We start from the raw sequence: 21,342 nt of genomic DNA on the forward strand, positions 1-21,342 counted from the left end.
AATAAAAGCAAATACATAGGCATAAGAACAGATCACTGATAACTGATATGATTAAGCATCTGATGATGTTCTTTCAAGAACGAAATGTGTAATTCTATTTTAATTAAGTGGTTTCTTTTTCAGGTATAATGTTACCATTTTGTGTTTCCTTTTAAAGGTAATTTATAAGTTTATTTATTTATTCAATTATTAGTTTTGGCAGATTGAAGAACCTAACAGTTACGAATGAACTAAGTCGAAACTGATATAGCACTTGCCTATTTCTTTTTTCTTTATTCTGTCGTTTGTTTCTACAGTACTGCAGGCTCAAGATTGCGACACTCCCATGACCATCTCATTTGTTCCGCAGATGTATTTTTGGCCACATTTGATCATTATCGAGTATAGTTTCCTCCTCTCTATATTTTTTATAGACTTTTACCTGCTTATTGGTCATATTTATTGAAATTTTTGTAAAATCTACCAAATTTTGTCAATTCTTAGTTGCAAAACCTTCATAATTTTTTGTATGTACTGTCACATTTTAATTTTTCTGGTTTTTTCTCATAGACCTCATTTGAACAATGAAATTCCACCTCACTCCTCTCCCTCCAACATTTACACACCAACCTACACCGTGCAGTAAGTGACTTTTAACCAGCTGGTTTTGGATCTCTCTGAATACAATGCATTATTTATTAAGTAGCTGGAGGCATATTTCCTCCTCCTAGTGGATTTTTGTGGTTTGTATTTCTTTCTTGGAGTTAACTTGATTTTTATCTTTGAAATATAGTGGTGTGTATCGATGTCCACCGCACGAAGGACTTTGACATTATAGATTTCTTTGTGGTACTTTTTATCCATTGCTACATGGTCTATCTGAATCTCACCCATTTTAACATTAGGGCATTTCCAGGTCATTAACTCGTGCAGTTTTCTTTTAAATCTTGTGGTTTCAAGAATAAGCCCACGGTCTATGCAAAGTTCAATTAGTCTTTGACCATTCTTGTTTGTCAAATTATGAGCTGGCCATTTACCTACCACTGTGTGTGATACTATCTTTCTTGTCCAATTTTCGTGTTGAAATCTCCAAGCATTATTTTAACATGGTTCTCAGGGATATTTGATAACATTTGGTCAAGCTCTTCCCAAAATATTTCAGTTTCTTCTTTATTTTTCATCTTTTTTTTCATTTGTTGGGGCATGGTCATTAATCTATGTATACAATATTTTGTTCTCTACTGTAATCGTTAAGGTTGCCGTTCTTGTGAAGTTTAATGAGAAGTCCTCCACTGAATCTAATATGCTGGTATGGACCAGAAATCCCATTCCAAATTGGGGGACATTCTTCATTACTCTTTTTCCTAGAGGTTCAAGTGGGTCCTGTTCTGTGTTCCGAAGTTTCTGAAGGGCTGTTATTGGAATCCTGTGTTGATCCATTACATCTGTTAAGTGTTTCACCTTTCCAATTTTCATTATTCAGTTTATGTTTAATGTTGCAAAGAAAGAGAATTTCCCTGGTTTACTGAATTTAAGTCTGTGTCTGCAGTTTGTCTATTGGGCTTCCAGGCGTTCTGACTCGCCATGATCTTCTAAACAACACCCCACCGTATCTGAGTGATGTCTTTTCTTGGGCCTATGATGTTTGTATGTCCAAGCCAGTGGATTCTTTCATTAGAAGATTCTCCATGTTTGGTTGATTGTCTGATCATTGATCAATGATCTGACGGTGGTCAGGATTTACAATTCCAGATGTGGTCTGGAAAGGTAATTAATGAAATATGGTATGATGATGAATGAAATTGTGGAGTGTATTTGGTCCACGAGAGCTATTTTATTTCGCTCAAGTCTGCTGGTAATCCATTGAGGACCATCCTATCCACCACCTGGGACGCGCCACGTCGGAGTGTCACCTTTCCGCATGCTATGACATCATAGTAGGATTGTGGCACCAAATTATTTTTAAATAATTGCAACAGTGAAAATTGATACCAAAATATCATATTATAGTTAGAAAATGATACTTTCTTGATGTGCACTGCACCTGAGATTGTATTATGCAAACATTTTGCAGAACATTTAAGTTTTCACACATTTATTCGACAACAATGTATAACGCCAATGAGAAGTTTGTGTAGCAACGATCAGTCAGCTCAGTTTTGAAGGAACTCTCTCTTAATAATAGGCTTATCTGTTGTGCGGTTTGATATTTTTCAAATTTTTTTGAACAGTTTCTTATTTAATTTTGTTAGTATATTTTTCTGTGTTGTAATTGAATAAATCTTATTATTACTGAGACTTTGGTAATGGTTACAGAGTATAATTCTGTGGTTACGAAAAAAATAAAATTTTTACATAGGAACAACTAAGTGGTGTGCAGCTGGCAGTTCAGCTGCTTAGCCATGAAACCGCGGAGGCAGTCAAAAAACCTACTATTAAACTAATAATCTTAACAATAACGAGTATTCCTTTTGTTCATATAACTTGACATTATATTGCATTACTTCTACCTGCTATAATTACATTTATATTAAGTTATTTATAGGTTTTACATTTTATTTGAGGGGGAAATATATAAACCATTCCTGTATATGTAACACTTTTTGAATTTTAATAACTTTTACGTTTCATTGAAACTGTCTCATTGATATTTTGCCGGAGACCCCCAACCCCAATCTGAATGACATTTCACATCAAAATATAATTTTCCAAGCAAGATTTGGTTTAAACAGGGAGTGAAGGAGTGTTGTATTAGATATGAAGTGACCTTTGCATGCAAATATTGAAGTTCTTCATCAAACTTATCTTGATTTTTCTAGATTCCAGACTCACACATAGGAAATTCCCGTGATACATCATTTGAACAGATGGTGATGCGTGAAACAGGAGGTAAAGGAGTTGATCTTGTCTTAAACTCTCTGGCAGAGGAGAAACTGGTGGCTTCTCTACGATGTCTAGCTGATGGTGGTCGATTCCTTGAGATTGGCAAGTTTGATTTGACAAATAACACTCTAATAGGTAAGTTTCTTTCTGCCTTTTTTGTGTCGATGAGAGATTAATGTATGTTAATAACAATAACAACAACAGTATGATCTCATTTTCCTTATGCAGGCTTTTTCAGTTGGTGCCATTTAGCTTCCTTTTAAGTATTTTATGTACTCTTTTCCTTTGTTTAATGCCGTTTTAGGGCTATATAACTTAATTTTATAATTGGACTTCTTGTATTCTGTGTGTTGGAGCATTCTTTGTCTAGCAGCTTCCCTCCTTTCTTCTGTTCAGTTCATCTTTGTGCTATCTGTTGAGTCCCTAAATAAATTTCTGTGTATTACTGAGTTTTGTTCATTAAACATATATCACACGCGAGCATTTATTGAAAAAATAATACGAGGAAGACAACGGGGAAGGCCCAGAAAGAGGTGGATGGATACAGTGAAGAGAGGAGTAAAACTATAAGAAATATTGGAGGAAGGATAGGAGTGAAGAGATAGACAACTCTGGAGGTCCTTGATTCACAACCTGACCTAGGAGACTAGAAACAGGAAACGAAGAAGAAGAAGAAGAAGAAGAAGAAGAAGAAGAAGAAGAAGAAGAAGAAGAAGAACCGATTATCTTTCTTAGCTCTCTCAATGGATCAGCAGTAGAGTGCCGGCCTCTGAATGCCAAGACTGCGGGTTTAAACCCAGCAGAGGTACGAGGTCGGATTTTTGACGGACAGAAAAATGTTCCTTCAGCACTCTATATTGACACGTAAAAGATCTCTGGTGACAAATTTGGTGTTTACCCAACAAAATTAATTAAAAACTTAGCCATAGATCACCCAAGAGAGACATTGTTTATTCTTATTATTATTGTTGTAAACAAGGTTGGGTTTACAAAAAGCACAACTTCTTTATTTGCTTCACATGTAAAATTACAATATTTACACTAACAAAACTGAAAGTTATCTCAAAGCAAATTGAACTATGAATTTGGAGAAAGAGTCTGTCTTTGTACACTATATACACGTTGGAGTATTCACGTTCACTACTATTTCGGAAAGATAGTCTTTGTGACATGAAAAGTTCTTGATAGTCGAAAACTATCATAAGCACTGACGTAAATATCTCAGAGAGTCCTTCCTTGTTGAAGTGCCTGAGTTCATTAACGTAAGTTCAATGACTGAAGAGTTCCTACTTAGCGAAACTAAGTCGATAATGGGAGCTAGCATTAGCTAGGGAATGATAGTGGCATATAATGGTAAGACTGGGCATGGATAGCGGAATAGGCAAGAGGAGCGGTGACCTGAGGTGAGACCTCTTACTGCCAGAAATTCAGTCCACCTGGCCGAAGCACATTTTCAAGAGGAGTAGCCTCCGTGCTCGACGTAGGGTGTATTCTGGAGCTGGACACCGGGGTCAGTGGGCGTCTGGACAGGCTAGGAGCTCCTTTATATAGCACACACGACGTTCCAGGCACGCGCACTGAGGGCTGCGCATCGAGGCTCGAAGAATAACACACTGGCACGCGTGTAGCTGGCTGGTGGATCGAGAAGGGAGCGACGGACATACAACACCCTCCCCTCCTAAATACGCCGGTACGGCGTGAAACGCTGGCGGCGGCTGCGATGCTGGGCCGGAGCTGCTGATGTCTCTGTTGTATTGTCCGGAGCTGGGACTGGGCGGAGTGGCGCTGCCTCGTCCTGAAAGGAACCCATGGTTATTAAATGGTCTAAAGCTCGTTCAGCAATAGATTTATCTGGCTTAGCAATAGCATCAATAGCTGAACGTGGGCGGTAGCGCAGACGTATCTGGTCTTGATGGCGGCAGATAAGTTTCTCCGTAGTCTGTATCTCGTAGAGACGATGACCCAACGATCTGCAGATGACTCCAGGTATCCAGAGTGGGTTGGACTTGAATGTCCTGGTGTAGACCTTGTCGTTGACTGAGAACTTCGGTGGTGAGGTCTGAGGCTGGGCCGGAAGAGGCTGCAACAGAGAAAGTAAAGTTCTGTGAGGTCGTCCATGGAGCTTCTGTGCAGGAGTGATATTATCAGCGCCGGGCAGAGTTCTGTAGTTGCTTAAGAGTTGGAGCAATGCTTGGTCTTTAGTTAAGCCTGAAGAGACAGCTTTTTTCATACTTCTCTTAAATGTTTGTACAAAGCGTTCAGCTTCACCATTAGATTGAGGGTGAAAAGGCGGTGCTAGGATATGACGAATGCCATTATATGTACAAAAGTTCTTAAAAGCAGTAGCTGTAAATTGCGGTCCGTTGTCCGAAATGAGTACTTGAGGTAAACCTTCTGTAGTAAATATTTTCTGAAGAGCACGAATGGTAGCTTCGGTCGTAGTAGTTGAATGCATATCCACTACATATGGAAAGTGCGATTGTGAATCGCTGACTATTAACCACATGGAACTGAGGAAAGGACCTGCGAAATCGATGTGAACTCGTTCCCATGGAGTAGTAGCAGGAGGCCATGAAGCTAGATCAGAAGACGGGGCGTTCTGATTCATTTGACATTGTTCACAATGATGGATGAGTTTTTCGATGGCGGCATCAATACCGGGCCAGTAGCAGTGTTGACGTGCTAGTTGCTTTGTTCTGGATATACCCCAATGGCTTTGGTGTAATAATTCAAGAACTTGTTTCTGTAGGCGAAGTGGGATAACCACTCGGAAGATGGTGCCTGTTTCTAGGAGTACGACTCCAGCACGAGTCGTGAGACGATGCTGCAGACGATGATAAGGTGCAAGGTGGGCAGGAAGCTTGCTCTGAAGAGGCCAACCGTTGCGGATGTAAGTACGCACAGTAGCAAGTGTACTGTCCCTATCCGTAGCTTTAGCTATGCAGGTAGCATCAATAGGAAAACTGGATACAGTATCTTCAAGTTCTATGTCCAACTGAAGACATTCAGATTCCTGAGAATCGAAGGCAGTATCAGGACCAACTGGTAAGCGTGAGAGGGCATCAGCATTACAATGCTGGGATGTGACACGATAGGCGATCTGATAGGAATAATCAGAAAGGAACATGGACCATCTTTGAAGCTTGCGGAGGGAATTCTCAGGGATCTTATTACCAGGGTGGAATAAGTGTACAAGAGGCTTATGATCAGTAATGATCAGGAAATGGTTGCCATAGAGATATTCATCAAAACGGCGAATACCAAAGATGATGGCTAAAGCTTCTTTCTCTATCTGTGAGTATCGACGTTGATGGTCATTAAGTGTTTTCGAAGCGAATGCGATGGGGCGTTCCTGTCCATGACGATCCTTCTGGGAGAGAACGGCACCGACACCGTAGTCTGAAGCGTCAGTAGCTAGCGTGATGAGCTTGTCGGGCTGAAAATGAGTGAGTTGTATAGCTTGAATTAAGGCGTTGTTGATGGTTTTCCATGCCAGTTGGCATTGCGGAGTCCACTGAAATTTAACACCTTTTTTACGTAGAGCGTTTAATGGAGCGGCCACTGTAGCGAAGCGGGGAATGAACTTATTATAGTAGTTCGCTTTGCCTATGAAGGACTGGAGCTGCTTGAGGTTCTGAGGTGCCGGCATGTTTACGATAGCTGAGACATTCTGTGCACTAGGGCGAATTCCAGTCTTATCAAGTATATGTCCTAGGTAGTGAACTTGAGGCTGAAAGAATGTACATTTAGCGAGATTCGCTCGTAGGCCATTGTCTTTCAATTTCTGGAGAAGGAGGCGTAGATTGGTTAGATGTTCCTGATGATCTTTTCCAGTAACAATAATATCATCCAGGTAGTTAGCACAACCGGGAATGGAGGCGGTGAGTTGAGCTAAATAGCGCTGAAAAATAGCCGCTGAGGATGAAACACCGAATGGGAGCCGCTGGAGCTGGAGCAGTCCAAGAGGAGTGTTGAGTGTTAGAAATTTCTTAGATTCTGCGTCTAAAAGTAGCTGGAGATATGCTTCTTTAAGATCAACTCGAGAGAAGAATTGTCCACCAGAGAGACGACGGAATAAGTCTTCTGGACGTGGAATAGGAAAGATATCTGTGTCGATGTGTGCGTTGACGGTAGATCGAAAATCTCCACAAAGTCGAACATTACCATCAGGTTTCTTGATGACCACTAGCGGAGTAGCCCATTGACTAGAAGTAACTGGTACCACAATTCCAGTTTGTATCCATCTGTCTAATTCTTTCGTGACCTGGTCTTGAAGTGCGAGGGGTACTGGACGTGCTTTGAGGAAGCGAGGCTTAGCTCCGGATTTCAGCTGTATGTGAGCTGTATAGTCTTTTGCTGTCCCGAGCTGAGAGTCGAAGACTTCAGGAAACTGCTCTAGGAGAGCGGTAACATCAGAAGTAGGATGCAATGTAGATACGATGTTAATGTTGTCATGTATCTGGAAACCAAATAAGTTAAATAGATCCATGCCCATAATGTTGGAGGCAGTGTAGTTGTTAACTACGAGAAGAGGAATGGCCTTCTGAATTCCTTTATAACTAGCCTGAAGCTGGATTTGACCTTTAATGTCAATTTTCCTTTTGTTAAATGTCACGAGCTGGATGTCAGCTGGAGAGCATGCAGGTGAACCTAAGTCATGGTATGTAGCCAGGTTAATAATAGAGACAGGTGATCCAGTGTCTAATTGAAAATCGACAGATCGATCAGAGAATGAGAGAGGAACGATGATCTTGTGAGAATTCTTGGTAGGAAGAATAAGATTGATCTGATCAACTTCCATGTCTTGGCGGGGCTGTATATGCTTCCGGCGTGCGGCAGGAGTCTTAGCAGGGCGGAGCGAACTCTGACATACAGTCTGAATGTGTCCAAGTTTATTACATCGTTCACAAGTGGCTTTGAAAAAACGACAGTCACGACGTTCATGATGCTTGAAACAGCCTCGGCAGGAAGGCAGGAGTTTCGAGTTGCGTTTAGAATTGGGCTTCCTGGTAAAATGACGAGAGGGACCTGTGCGAGAATGCTTGGTAGAGAGCGCCTTGTCTGCGCGGTTCACTGTAGCAGAGGACTTGTGGGCCTGAGGCGAGACTTGAGCAACTTCGTGTGGAGAAGCTATGGCTGCGGCAGTCTTCGTAGTAAGCTCATAAACCGTAGCAATACGCTGGACGTCTTCTAAAGAAGGGTTACTCTTCTTGACAGCGTCAAAACGTATTTTGTCCTCAGGAGTATGTAAAATTACCATGTCCCGAATGAGAGAATCAGTGTAGGGTGAACCACAACCGTCCTTGGAGCATATGAACTGGCAGGGTTTAGCTAGACCATGCAATTCAGTTATCCATTCAGTATGTGTCTGATGGGGTTGCTTTCTGCTCTGAAAAAATTTATAGCGAGCAGCCACTATGTGAGGAGCTTTGGCATAGTGTTCAGTGAGACGGGCCAAGAGCTGTGCGAATGGTACCTCAGAGAGGTTTTCTTCTGGACTTAATTTACGTAGTAATTCACACGTAGCATTGCCAACCGAACTAAGAAATAGTGCTCGGCGGCGTGGATCATCTGTGACAGAATGGCAGATGAAATGCTGTTGTAAGCGGGCTAAATAAACTGACCATTCTTCCTTAGCCGGATCAAAAGCAGAGAACGGAGGAATAGCTGATGGCTGTGTAGAGACAGAAATAGCTTGCATAGCCTGAATTAAGGCTGTCTGTTGTTGTTGCATAAACTGTTGTTGTTGCTGCTGTAAGGCCTGGAATACTGTAGCGAGTTGCTCAGCTGTAGCCATTGCGAGATGCGTGCAATAAAGAGCAAGTATAGCTGTGTGTCAGAACTGGTTGTATGCGAGACCTTGACCGGTGTAGCGGGGAGTGAGAGAGAGAGAGCAAGCAAACATGCTGGAGCGTGCCACACAGGTGGAGCGCACGACAGAGAGCTGTGGAATGTCGGCCGACGTTGCGGAGTGTGAAGAAGTGTAATAGCTTCACTTGAGAAAAGCGAACTGCTGTGATAGGTCGTACGGGCGCCAATGTGGAATGATGATAGTTACGTAGTATAATGGCACTGTGCCCATGAGTGGACAATATCCTGCAAGAGTTTGTTGGTCTGTTGCAATTGAGTTGATAACCGAATGGACACAGGCTTGCACTTTGTTGCGACCGAGTGGGCGACACACTGAGCACTGATTGACTTCGTCGCCAATGTATAAGTGTCTGAGGGCACAGAGTTTGCTGTATCTCGGTGTGAATGAGTGGATGACGGGGCCTATAAAGTTCGTGCTGTGTCTCGTCACCACTGAGTGTCGATTGGCGCAGATGAATTGCAAGTTTGTTATCCCGTCGCCCAGAGTTGGCGACTGGGGCCGATGAAGTGGAGTTTTTTTTTTTTACCTTGTCGCCACAGAGTTGTGTTGTAAACAAGGTTGGGTTTACAAAAAGCACAACTTCTTTATTTGCTTCACATGTAAAATTACAATATTTACACTAACAAAACTGAAAGTTATCTCAAAGCAAATTGAACTATGAATTTGGAGAAAGAGTCTGTCTTTGTACACTATATACACGTTGGAGTATTCACGTTTACTACTATTTCGGAAAGATAGTCTTTGTGACATGAAAAGTTCTTGATAGTCGAAAACTATCATAAGCACTGACGTAAATATCTCGGAGAGTCCTTCCTTGTTGAAGTGTCTGAGTTCATTAACGTAAGTTCAATGACTGAAGAGTTCCTACTTAGCGAAACTAAGTCGATAATGGGAGCTAGCATTAGCTAGGGAATGATAGTGGCATATAATGGTAAGACTGGGCATGGACAGCGGAATAGGCAAGAGGAGCGGTGACCCGAGGTGAGACCTCTTACTGCCAGAAATTCAGTCCACCTGGCCGAAGCACATTTTCAAGAGGAGTAGCCTCCGTGCTCGACGTAGGGTGTATTCTGGAGCTGGACACCGGGATCAGTGGGCGTCTGGACAGGCTAGGAGCTCCTTTATATAGCACACACGACGTTCCAGGCACGCGCACTGAGGGCTGCGCGTCGAGGCTCGAAGAATAACACACTGGCACGCGTGTAGCTGGCTGGCGGATCGAGAAGGGAGCGACGGACATACAACAATTATTATTATTATTATTATTATTATTATTATTATTATTATTATTATTATTATTTAAAGCTAATACCGAAAGAGGGAAAGAAAAGAAAGAAGAATCCATTCTCTTCAGGTATCTATAGAACATTGTTCTTCTTTTCTTCATTGTAGCTGTAATGTCCTCTATCTTCCTGGCTTCTCAGTCTTCAGTTGACTAATGTGTTTGGGCTGAAGTATTCTTAGTATGATTTTCTCTACTTTCCTTTTCTATTTCTTGTAGTTCCCCAGGTCTGATCGTGTTCAAGCACCCGGATACATAGAGGCACTTTGGTATACTTTATCATCCAGTTGCCTGGGTGTAGTATGCGAGTGTCCTCCACTTGCCTATCTAGATAGGTTTATTTCTGTCAGATATGCTGCAACTCTAGTCTCCATTCCTCCACATCTTTCTTGATCTGGTCAAGTCACCTCATCCTTGGTCTATCTCTTGGTCTGTTGCTAGTTCTTTACTACCTGTGCTTAAATAAGGTTTCACTGCTTAACTTTTAAACCATGTGATATATCACTTGATTATAAATGTTGCCCTTTTTCGTGTACCGTCATTCTTAGGCATTTCATTTCCACTCTGCTGGTGGTGAGATAATACAAATAGAACATGTACATATGGAGATTTCAGCAGAATATGAATATTGGAGTATTTAAAGAAAATATTTTGGCTAGTAAAAATAATGAAGTGAAGAATATAAAAATGTGAAAATTCAACAAATTGAGCAACCTATCCAAGCTTGATTGAATTTGTATGAAAGGGTTCGGCCATCCTGGGGTTTTACAAGGTAGCAGTTCATCTTAAATAAACTTGGTTGATAATTTTACAGAAGTTGAATTATTGTAGTTCCTTAATACATTAACAATGTAGTAATTGTCATTAATTACATATTTTCTGTAAGTACAAATAACTCTTAGTGAACACTGAAGTGTATTAAAAAAATGTGGAGAAAAATATATTGTTTACACAAAATAGGAAAATAAGAAAAATGTGAAAATTATGGAAAAATTTATCTATAAGAAAAATAAATCTGGAATAAACTATCAAGTTATCAACAAGATATGATGCCAACAAAATTTATATAATTTACCCAATAAATATTTAAATTAAATTGGAGAGAATTCAAAAGAAAAATTTAAAATCAGTAATTTAAATTAAATACATTACTGTGATCAATGTTTCACATGATTCAACATTCAAAATAAAATATCACTACAAGACAATATCCACATAATGACAGCAAAGTTGTAAGATAATAGGACCCATATCAAACACATCCAATCACTTCTGGAGATCAACTAACAATTCATTGTTGGCCTTATCTTACTTCAAGTAATCAAAAGCAACAAACAGTGGATTACATGACATAATAAAGAAAAGGGAAAACAAAAAACTAGACTATGTATATGGCACACTGATCTCTATACATGGATCGCTGATGGCAGGTCTCCGCTACAGGAGAAAGTACGCCAAGTTGAGCGCGCGGTTTGCCATGTTGGCGTACCCAACCTAGAGCTCTCCTTATGGGGAAGCAATGATAATATAGTCAATTTTAAGTCGCAATTAATGGCGCATTGGAATAATTAAAAATATAGAGACATGTTCACTCAAAGCATAAGGACATTGGGATCACTGACACGTCATTCCGAGGTCAATAAATCTCCGGGATAGCAATAAACATGAGTGTATAATAACGGCCGACAAATATTAACTTAGGTGCTGAATACATGCAATTAGCGATCGGTAACACAATACGAGTGAAAACCAGTTTCTGGAAACATTGCTGTAAATTGTATACATGTATGCCACGAAATATGCATTCTTAAAATGATGTACCTATAAACGTAGCTCACTATACAGGCCTAGATTCGACATATCGTAATCGGTGCTTGATAATGAATTTCTGTTTCCTGTTTCCATGAAATAACGCGCATATTATCAAATTAAAATATCATTGAAGCAAATGTACACATTTATAAAACCAGCAAATATTCAAAACTTGTCAATATACCACATTACCTGCAGCTTAATTTACTATTACAGACTTCTTTAATTAAATTCAGCTAGCAAAGCGATATTGATAGTCATCATCAGAAATATGTAACACCAGTTAAAAGAGTCCCAAATACCACGAATAGTATAATGGGATAGCCCCAAACACCCACCACACTTTCCCTTCTCCCACCACTCCAGTGTCTGAAACCCATAATTATTATTGATGTAAATAAGGTCTAGAATTCCTCCAGACTTCATTTTCTAAGATTGTTATAAGGTCACGTCAATTATTTCATCAAAACCGTCAGTTTAATTATGAGAAATTAAAAAAATATAAGTAAATCTTTACTTGCAGTTAATGTTCAGTAAAATTGAAAACAGTTGGCTGTACATCACTTCTAAGGTGTACAGTTTGTCCATTTCTATCAAAACAGTCTTCCTCTAAGTGATCCGAGCAGAGAACAGCTGTTTTAGAAGGCTCCCAATTCTCCCACCTCATACTTCGGGTCTCGAGAAAGGAAACCTACAAAAATTAATTGCCATTTTGCTCCCGGAATATGCGAAAAAAGATACAATAAACCTAAAACTCAAAACACTACCCTAGGAAGATTCTTATGTACAGTATAAAACTTCCCGATGAAATGATTTCTCCTTCTGCTGATCGGTTTTGTTTGTACATCCATAAGCTGAACACTGCGGTATGTTAATACCCCGTAGAATTTTTTTTCATTCATATTTCAGGTAAACACATACATATTTAAATTGAATCTTGTAATCCACAAGTATACTACAAGGCAACGAACCTAAATTCGTAAAATACACTACTATTTACTTTGCAATAACACAGCACAGAACACCCGTAGAACTACAATCAAGAGGCCTGGCGTCACTGAACTAGGCATAAACAAAGCAAGCGCGCTCCTCGTGGTCTATTGCACCATGCGCTCGCTGCCATCATACTACGCCAGTCATCTTCTATTCGGCTTACTGCTACCCAAGCTACCAGCCATCCAGGTATAGAGATCAGTGATATGGCATGAACAAACGGAAATTAGATTTCACAAAATAGCAAGGAAAATGCACATCATATAATTGAGAAGCGAATCAATTCAGTAGACCTTCAGAAATTACACCATTAATGCATATATGAAATTAAAATCTTAATGTTACAGTTTGACAGAATTTCAGATTTTGGACAGCCCTACTGCCCAATAATAGTTCTGCCTGTGCCCACGCAACAATTGCACAATAGGCCCATGGAACACCACATTAAATTTAATGTTACATCACAAGAAAACTTAACAGAATATGAACAGGAATAGGAAGTTAAAACAACCAACAGCAAATAAAATTAATTCCAGATACCAAACAAAACAGAAAAACACAATATAGAAGTCCATAAATATTCACAAACTTAATACCTCAACACCCACTGTCGGCAGCCCTGAAGATGGTTTTCCATGTTTTCCCATTTTCATACCAGGCAGAAGCTGGGGATGTACCTTAATTGAGGCCATGGCCGCTTCCTTCCCATTCCTAGGTCTTTCCTATCCTGTAGTCGCCGTAAGTCCTATCTGTGCCAATGTGACGTAAAGCAAATTGTAAAATAAATAAAAAGAAAAAGGAAAAAAGAAACCAGCTTGAAAGATAAGCCACCTTAAGGATAAACAATTGATTTAAAATGCAAAATAGAACAAGAAACAAAATGTTGAGCATCACGATGTGAATTGCAGGTCGAAACAAAAGCAATGGGTGCTAGCGTGAAATGCCATTAGTAGACAAGTAAGTCTGAGTGGAGCTCTTAAAGGTAGGAAAGATCATAATATGAAGATAAAGTTGGAATTCAAGAGGATTCATTGGGGCAAATATTTGTTTATAGGAAGAGGAGTTAGGGGTTGGAATATTTTACCAAGGGAGATGTTTGATAAATTTCCAACTTCTTTGAAATTATGTAAGAAAAGACTAGGTAAACAATTGATAGGGAATCTTCCACTTGGGCAAACTTGTGAACTTTAAATGCAGGTCAGTGGTAAATGAAAGAAATTAATACCTTTCTGTCACTGTACTCAGTTATTCTTATTCTCACTAGATATGGAACAGCTAATGAAGAACAAGTCCTATCACGGAGTGATGCTTGATACCATGTTAGCTGCTGAAGATGACTCTGTACTGGAACTGCATGAGTTGATGACGGCTGCCTTAAAATCTGGAACTATAAAGCCTTTGAAAATGCGGACATGTTTCTCAGAAGATGAAGTAGAGCAGGCCTACAGGTAAGATGGCAAACAGTTCAATTTATAAAATTTAATCTCTGGGCTGAATGATCCATGTAGTGTATGCGAGTGTCCTCCACTTGTCTGTCTAGATAGCTTTATTCCTGTCAGATATACTGCAACTCTAGCCCCCATCTTTCTTGATCTGGTCAAGTCACCTCACCTTGGTCTATCCCTTGGTCTCTTGCCAGTTCTTCATGCTTAAATAAGGTTTCACTGCTTAGTTTTTAAGCCATATGATATATTACCTGATTATAATAAATGTTGCCCTTTTTCATGTACCATCATTTTTAGGCATTTCATTTCCATTCTGTTGTGGTGAGGTTATGTTTGTTAGTGAGTTATCCAAGTGCATTATTTGAATACTGTAAATGCACTTTGTTGGATACATTTTGGAAATATTTTTTCTTTTCTTTTTTTCCTCATGGCATTTGAAAGGTTTAAACTGTGAATCAAGGTTAACTGCATGCAGTAACGGGTTTAGAATATTTTGTGACGCGGCAGGGCTTGTCATTTCTGAATTACGAGTTGGTGGTTAATTTGAAATCACGTAAATCGAAGTCCAATTTTTGGGTCCCAACAACTTTGAATTAACAAGGTTTTACTGTAATCTGTTTCTGCAATAGGGAGCATGAGAAGACCTGTACAGACTTGGTTGCATCAAAGTGTTCTGACTTATTATGTTACTGGTATGGCAACCCTATATCCTGCTCTGATCACCTCTAGTGAGATATTATGTTTACAGTGCTGTGTGTATTCTGGTATGGGTAAGACATAGTTTGTTACATTGAGCCACACCTCGTAACCTGCTTGTCTTGTTTTCATATACTTCAGATACCGCATTTTATGCGATGTCTTGTGTCAGTTTGTCATGGCTGCTAGGCTTCATGTATGCCATGCCCGATGTGTAATTTATCCCTATTTAGACAGATAGCAGCTCATGCCATGAGGATCGCCAAAGCATTTTTTTCTATCTTATCTGCTTGTGTGATCTTTGACAGTCGGACGGTGAGAAAGAATAATAAGATGCAGATGGTTTTTTGTGATGTGGCTTTCGTCTCTTAACGTTTTAAATATTATCTTATACAACTCTCAGAGTTTGAAGTCGGAACTACGACTACTTCTCGAGGTAATGTTCGTTCCTATCATTCACAGTTTGAAATGTTTGTTCCTATCATTCTTGGTTTGCCATAGGTAGTAAGCCTGTTTATAAGGAGGTCTCTCGTTTTGTGTGTTATTTCTTTTATATCTTGTTGCAGACTTATTTTTCGTTGTCTGCTTATGTGTGCTCATTCCGGCTAAGAGCAAAAGGTGACATCGGCCCGATTGTTCATGTGTGTGATGGGTTTGCTTGTTGTGTTTGGTTGGAGACCTTTAATTTTTTTTAATATTCGACGTCTTAGCTCGAGTTCGTGCTCTACATTGTGTTTTTATTGCTGATATTGTTCATGTTCATCTTTCTGCACGATATGAATACTTGTTACGCAGCAAGTAAGTTGTTATTGTTATGTGTTTGGACTGGGTGTGCCATGCCCCTTTTGCGGCAATCTAGGTTTCTGATCTGTGCTTTCAGATCGAACTCATGAGCTGTTGACAGAAGCATTTTATGCTGCACGATTCTTATCACTGTGTGTCGTGCCATTGTACTTGACTAGTACTTTATATTTGGTATGCTGGTCTCTATGTGTGAGTGTGATGTGATTACCGGGCCTATGCTACTTTTCAGTATCTAGCTATTATTTGTTATTATCATTGTTCTCATTTTGTCTTACTTTCATTTCTGGCCTTCCTTGCCAATTTATCTGTTTATTTTGGACTAGGTGATGTACCCGTGCTTCGCTACGGGATTCTCAGAAAGACTGACTTGGTGGTTTTCCTAACTGAATTCAACATAGGTCATTACAAAAACGTCAGTAGGAATGTAGCGATTGAAAGCAATGTTATCATATAAAATACTCGATCAAATGAAAAACCGCACACTTTCAACGAACAGTACTAAGGTGCCGATCTAACAGTCCCAAGTTCCAGAGCTGGAATAACCAGGTCGCAGACTGCGAACACTCCTCTGTCATTATTCCATTAAATATACACACTACTCATTCCAATCAGTGCCTCAGAGTAGGGATTGAATAGCTCGAATGCTATGATGAACCAGTGTGTTACGTACCTGCAGTATCAGAAAATGTATGAACCAGAGGAATGGCATGCTAAAGAAGAAAGTTTTCCAACTCCCCAGCTATTTCCCGCCAATGTTCAGTCAGGCTGTTATACTCGGTATGCAGTAGTAATCCCATCTATCGGAGTTGAGCGGCAGCATAAGAAACGAAGAACATCACAACAAACAATGGTCAATGTAAAGTTATTGTTGATCAGTGTTATGCGCTTTGGATATTGTAGGCATTCTGAAATACCACTCTTATCATAGTCTTCATACAGTAAAACTGAATGAAACATAAATGATCGGAAATTGTATTGTCTATAACTTTGTTATGTAGTACTGTACTTTTCAATAGCACCAATAATCGTTTAGGAGTGCTAAAACGAACCACAGCTCAGGTTGTTGCTACGGGTAAGCGCCCTATAATTATAAAGTTCGTGCGTTACCATGACCGGGACAGAGTTTGGAGGGCCAAGCGGCTGTTAAAAGGAACTAGCCTTCTACTGACTGAATCCCTGACAGGTATCAGAAAAACTATTCTAAACAGGGCACGTGATCACTTCGGACTCCGACGGGTGTGGACACACGACGGCCGCATTGTTGTTTTGAAAGACAATGGACAGAAAATGTTTGTTAGCAGCATGGCACAATTAATAAGCCTTATGTGAGCGACGAGATTGACTAGGAAAAACAATGAGTGATATAATAGCGTATAATGTTTGTGTATGTGAATGTGATAGTGTGTGTGAGAGTGATTGTGTAAATATTTCTGGAGGTGCTTATGAAACAACTAGGGTGAGTAGTTTGAATTTTTCTGTTGACAATGGCTAACGTAAATGAGTCAATTATTTATACCGAACAGCATGTCCGTGATGTCATTGACACTATCCCTCTTCATTGTCGTCCGCCTTCACCCTTACCTTCCCCTTCACCAGCTGTGGCAGGAGACATTCTTAAGGAAATGTTAGCTCCCCACCAACAATATTTTCAGTGTTGTCATATCAATGCACAATCGCTTCTTTGTCACTTTGACGAAATACAGGCTCTATTTAGTAACAGTAACTTGCATTGTATTTGTGTAACAGAGACATGGTTACAGCAGTCACTCAAATCTGATCTCGTAAAGCTGAATAACATGACGTTACATCGCCTAGATCGTTTAAATCGTGTAGGGGGCGGTTGCGCTATATATTGCCGTAGCGACTTAAAAAGTAAAATAATTATGACCTCAGATCCTAAGACTCCATTTCGACCTGAATTCATGTTTGTTGAACTCTTGGTTAATAATCAAAAACTACTGATCGGAGTGGTATACAAGGCGCCGGACATACAACATATATCTGACCTAGAAGTGGCATTATCGAAGTTAACTCCGCTGTACGAAAACATAATCATTCTTGGTGACTTCAATACTAATCTCCTAGTTACAAGTAACGAATCAACATACTTACAAAACTTATTCCATGGCATGGATTACAATATACTGACACTAGACGCGACTAACCATGTTCACAGAATAAACCACACGTCTCACACACTGATTGACCTTATTATAACAAACAATCCGCAGAAAGTGGTAAAACATGGACAGCTTGCTGTACCAGGTATTTCGACCCACGATCTCATATACTTATGTTACTCTCTCAAGGCACCAAAGTACAAAACCAGGAACATAATGCGAAGAGACTTCAAGCATTTTAATACTGAGATAATACGAAATGAAGCATATCAATTGCCGTGGAATGACATTCTACTGACTAATGACATTGATGATAAGGTTGACAGACTGAACTCTTTAATATTAGGACTGTATGACAAACACGCTCCGAAGAAGCAAATTCGAGTTTCTCACCCTTCGTCTCCTTGGCTAACAAATGAAATTAAGTCGGTCATGGCAAATCGTGATGCTTGGTATAGGCGATTTAGGCGAACTGAAAGCACTAGTGATTTCGAAAATTACCGTATTCTCCGAAATCAAGTTAATAAATTAATTCGTAACAGCAAGTATAAATATATTCAAGAGATAACAAACAGACGAAATTCAGCACTAATATGGAAACATTTGCATCAGATGGGTATAGGTCGCAGCCTGACCATGCAGACACCCAGTATACCACTTGATGATCTAAATTCTCATTTTACGAAAGCAGCATACACTAATAATGATATTACTGACAATAATGACTATGATGCTAACTATCCTAATAATGATAACAATAATAATAATCAACCAGTTGATGACCTAACTAATGATGATATTAACGCCATAAATGCTCATTCCCGAGTAAAACAAGTAAAATTCACTTTCAAAAAAGTTGGGGCGAACGATGTGAAGCGTGTAATTTACTCCCTCAAGTCTGATGCTCCCGGTAATGACGACATACCATTATCTTTCATAAAAAATATTATTGGTGCCATATTACCTATTCTGACGCATATATTTAATCATTGCCTTGTACAGGGAGTATTCCCAACTGTGTGGAAGCACGGTATCGTCATTCCTATTCCTAAGAAGAATTCTCCTAGTTTACCATCAGATTATCGCCCTATATCCATTCTCCCACCCCTTTCCAAAGTACTAGAACGCTTGGTACACGAACAAGTCCTCACTTACTTGACTAACTTCTCACTGCTTGACCCTTACCAATCTGGTTTCAAGAAAGGACACAGCACAACGACTGCCCTACTGAAAGTAACTGATGATATCCGACAGGCAATGGACACTCGACAAGCGACTGTACTGGTTCTACTTGATTTTTCTAGTGCTTTTGATACTGTTGTTCCTCAACTGCTACTTTCAAAATTGGATTCATTAAATTTCAGCAAGACGGCAATAAACTTTTTCAGTTCGTACCTCAAAAATCGCCGTCAGTGTGTCAAAGTAAATAATAGCAGATCTGAGTGGCTTAACAAACCCCTCGGTGTCCCCCAAGGGTCTGTATTTGGACCATTGCTGTTTGCAATTTACTTACACGATGTTGCCAAATCGATTACACATTGCAAGTATCATCTTTATGCTGATGATCTGCAGATCTACTACCACTCAAGAACTGATAAAATTCAGAGTGCTGTAGAAAAAGTTAATGCTGATTTAAGTCTCATAAGTAATTTTGCATTGAGTAACAATCTCAAAATTAATCCTCTTAAAACGCAAGCAATAATCATTGGTACTTCAAAAAACTTACACGTCTTAAAACAATACGAAATTCCTCCTGTAGCACTAAACAATACCATTATTCCATTTTGTGAAACAGTTATGAATCTTGGTGTGGCTATAAGCGAAACATTGAACTGGTCGCAACATGTGATGAAAGTGTGCCAAAAGGTATATCAAAGCCTGCATCCTCTGAAGCGGTTTAAAAATATATTTCCTCGGTCCTTGAAAATAAAGCTCATTCAATCACTCTTGTTTCCAATTCTCGAATACTGTGATACAGTTTTTATTGATATCAATAACGAGCAAACCATGAGACTGCAACGTGCCCAAAATGCATGCATCAGGTATGCATTCGACATACAACCATATGCCCATGTATCCCCATTCTATACACAATTATCTTGGTTACGACTGAATGACAGACGTAGACTCCACGCAACTACTTTGGTGTATCAAGTGCTTTCTGAAAACACTCCTCCTTACCTATCCACCAGATTTCGCTACCTTAGTTCCCTGCACCTGTTCAATACCTGGTCAGGCTGTACGCTAGAAATTCCTGTGCATCGAACCGCAACCTACAATAGATCGTTCACTATCACCGCCACGAGCTGGTGGAATGAACTCCCCAATGACATCAGGGAAGCTAAATCTAAGACAAAATTTAAAATCCTTTGCCAGCGTCATCTTTTAAGCACTTCCAGTCTTTCTTGAGTGTGAATGGGATGCATGAATGAGAGTGAATATGGTTGTTTATTGCAATGTGTTCCTGTATATAATTTAGTTATACTTTACTCACCTTAGTTTAGTTAGTGATACTTAAGTTGCTTTAGTTATACTTTAGGTTGTAAAGATTTCATATGTTTAAATTTTATGTAAAATATACATTGTATATACATGAAGTGGTTAAGTGTAAGAAAGGGCCGGGAGCCCTAACTTTGCCACAATAAAGACGCTTTAATAATAATAATAATAATAATAATAATAATAATAATAATAATAATAATATAGGTACTGGTATTTAAAAATTAAATTTTAGGCGCCTTCCCCGAAACTACCATTTCATCTCGGGAAAATAAAATTATTTATAGCCTAGACTGTAGTTTCTTATTCCCCGACTCTATACAGCGGTTTTCATTAAATTCTGTTAACCCATTTTCTCATGGCTTGGCGTTGATATGGACCTAGCAACAAAAATACAAATTCATTAAAATCTGTGTTATCAGAGCCGGTACTGTAAAAATGTATAAGACATAAATGATTGGAAATTGAATTCTATATAAATATATAAATTCTGGTGCATACTGTACCACACACGCCACATCGGCGTGGGAGATTTCCGATTTCGTAAAGTTGCATCAATTTCGTAATTTCTCGAGGATTCCCAAATGTTCTTGGTCAGCACTAATTTCTGTGCTCCAATTGGAGAAAATAAAAGTGAATGTGATTTGTAGGTGAAGGAAAAGATCGGACGCTCATTGGCCATTTGTGAGATTTCCTAATTTCCGGAGAGAAGCGTTGTCGCTAGAGCCTGGCTCTGCGACGGCGTCTTTTCTGTTTGACCAGTGAAGGGAACGGTCACCTCCTAAGGTATGGGTCTTCTTGGCCCCGCCATCCGGTAAGCCCTTTATTATTTTTCATTTTTCTGGTATTCAGTTTCAAATGTGTTTCATTTAATTTTCTTTGCCGGAGCGTACCCGTGTTTCCTTTAGCTACCGAATTTAATTAATATGACTTAGCCATTTGCAAAGAGACAGTTCC

General features: G+C 39.5%; 1 protein-coding gene across 1 annotated transcript in view; it reads left to right on the forward strand.

Moving 5' to 3' along the window:
- The window catches only part of LOC136883498 (fatty acid synthase), a 703,772-nt gene that overhangs the window by 529,307 nt on the left and 153,123 nt on the right, over positions 1 to 21,342 (forward strand). Inside the window, exons 26-27 of the mRNA XM_067155848.2 lie at positions 2,799 to 2,997; positions 14,086 to 14,269. Coding sequence (XP_067011949.2) covers positions 2,799 to 2,997; positions 14,086 to 14,269 — 383 coding nt within the window. The remainder of the gene's footprint in view (positions 1 to 2,798; positions 2,998 to 14,085; positions 14,270 to 21,342) is intronic.

This window comes from Anabrus simplex, chromosome 11 (genome assembly GCF_040414725.1).
Source record: "Anabrus simplex isolate iqAnaSimp1 chromosome 11, ASM4041472v1, whole genome shotgun sequence".
Classification (NCBI taxonomy): domain Eukaryota; kingdom Metazoa; phylum Arthropoda; class Insecta; order Orthoptera; family Tettigoniidae; genus Anabrus; species Anabrus simplex.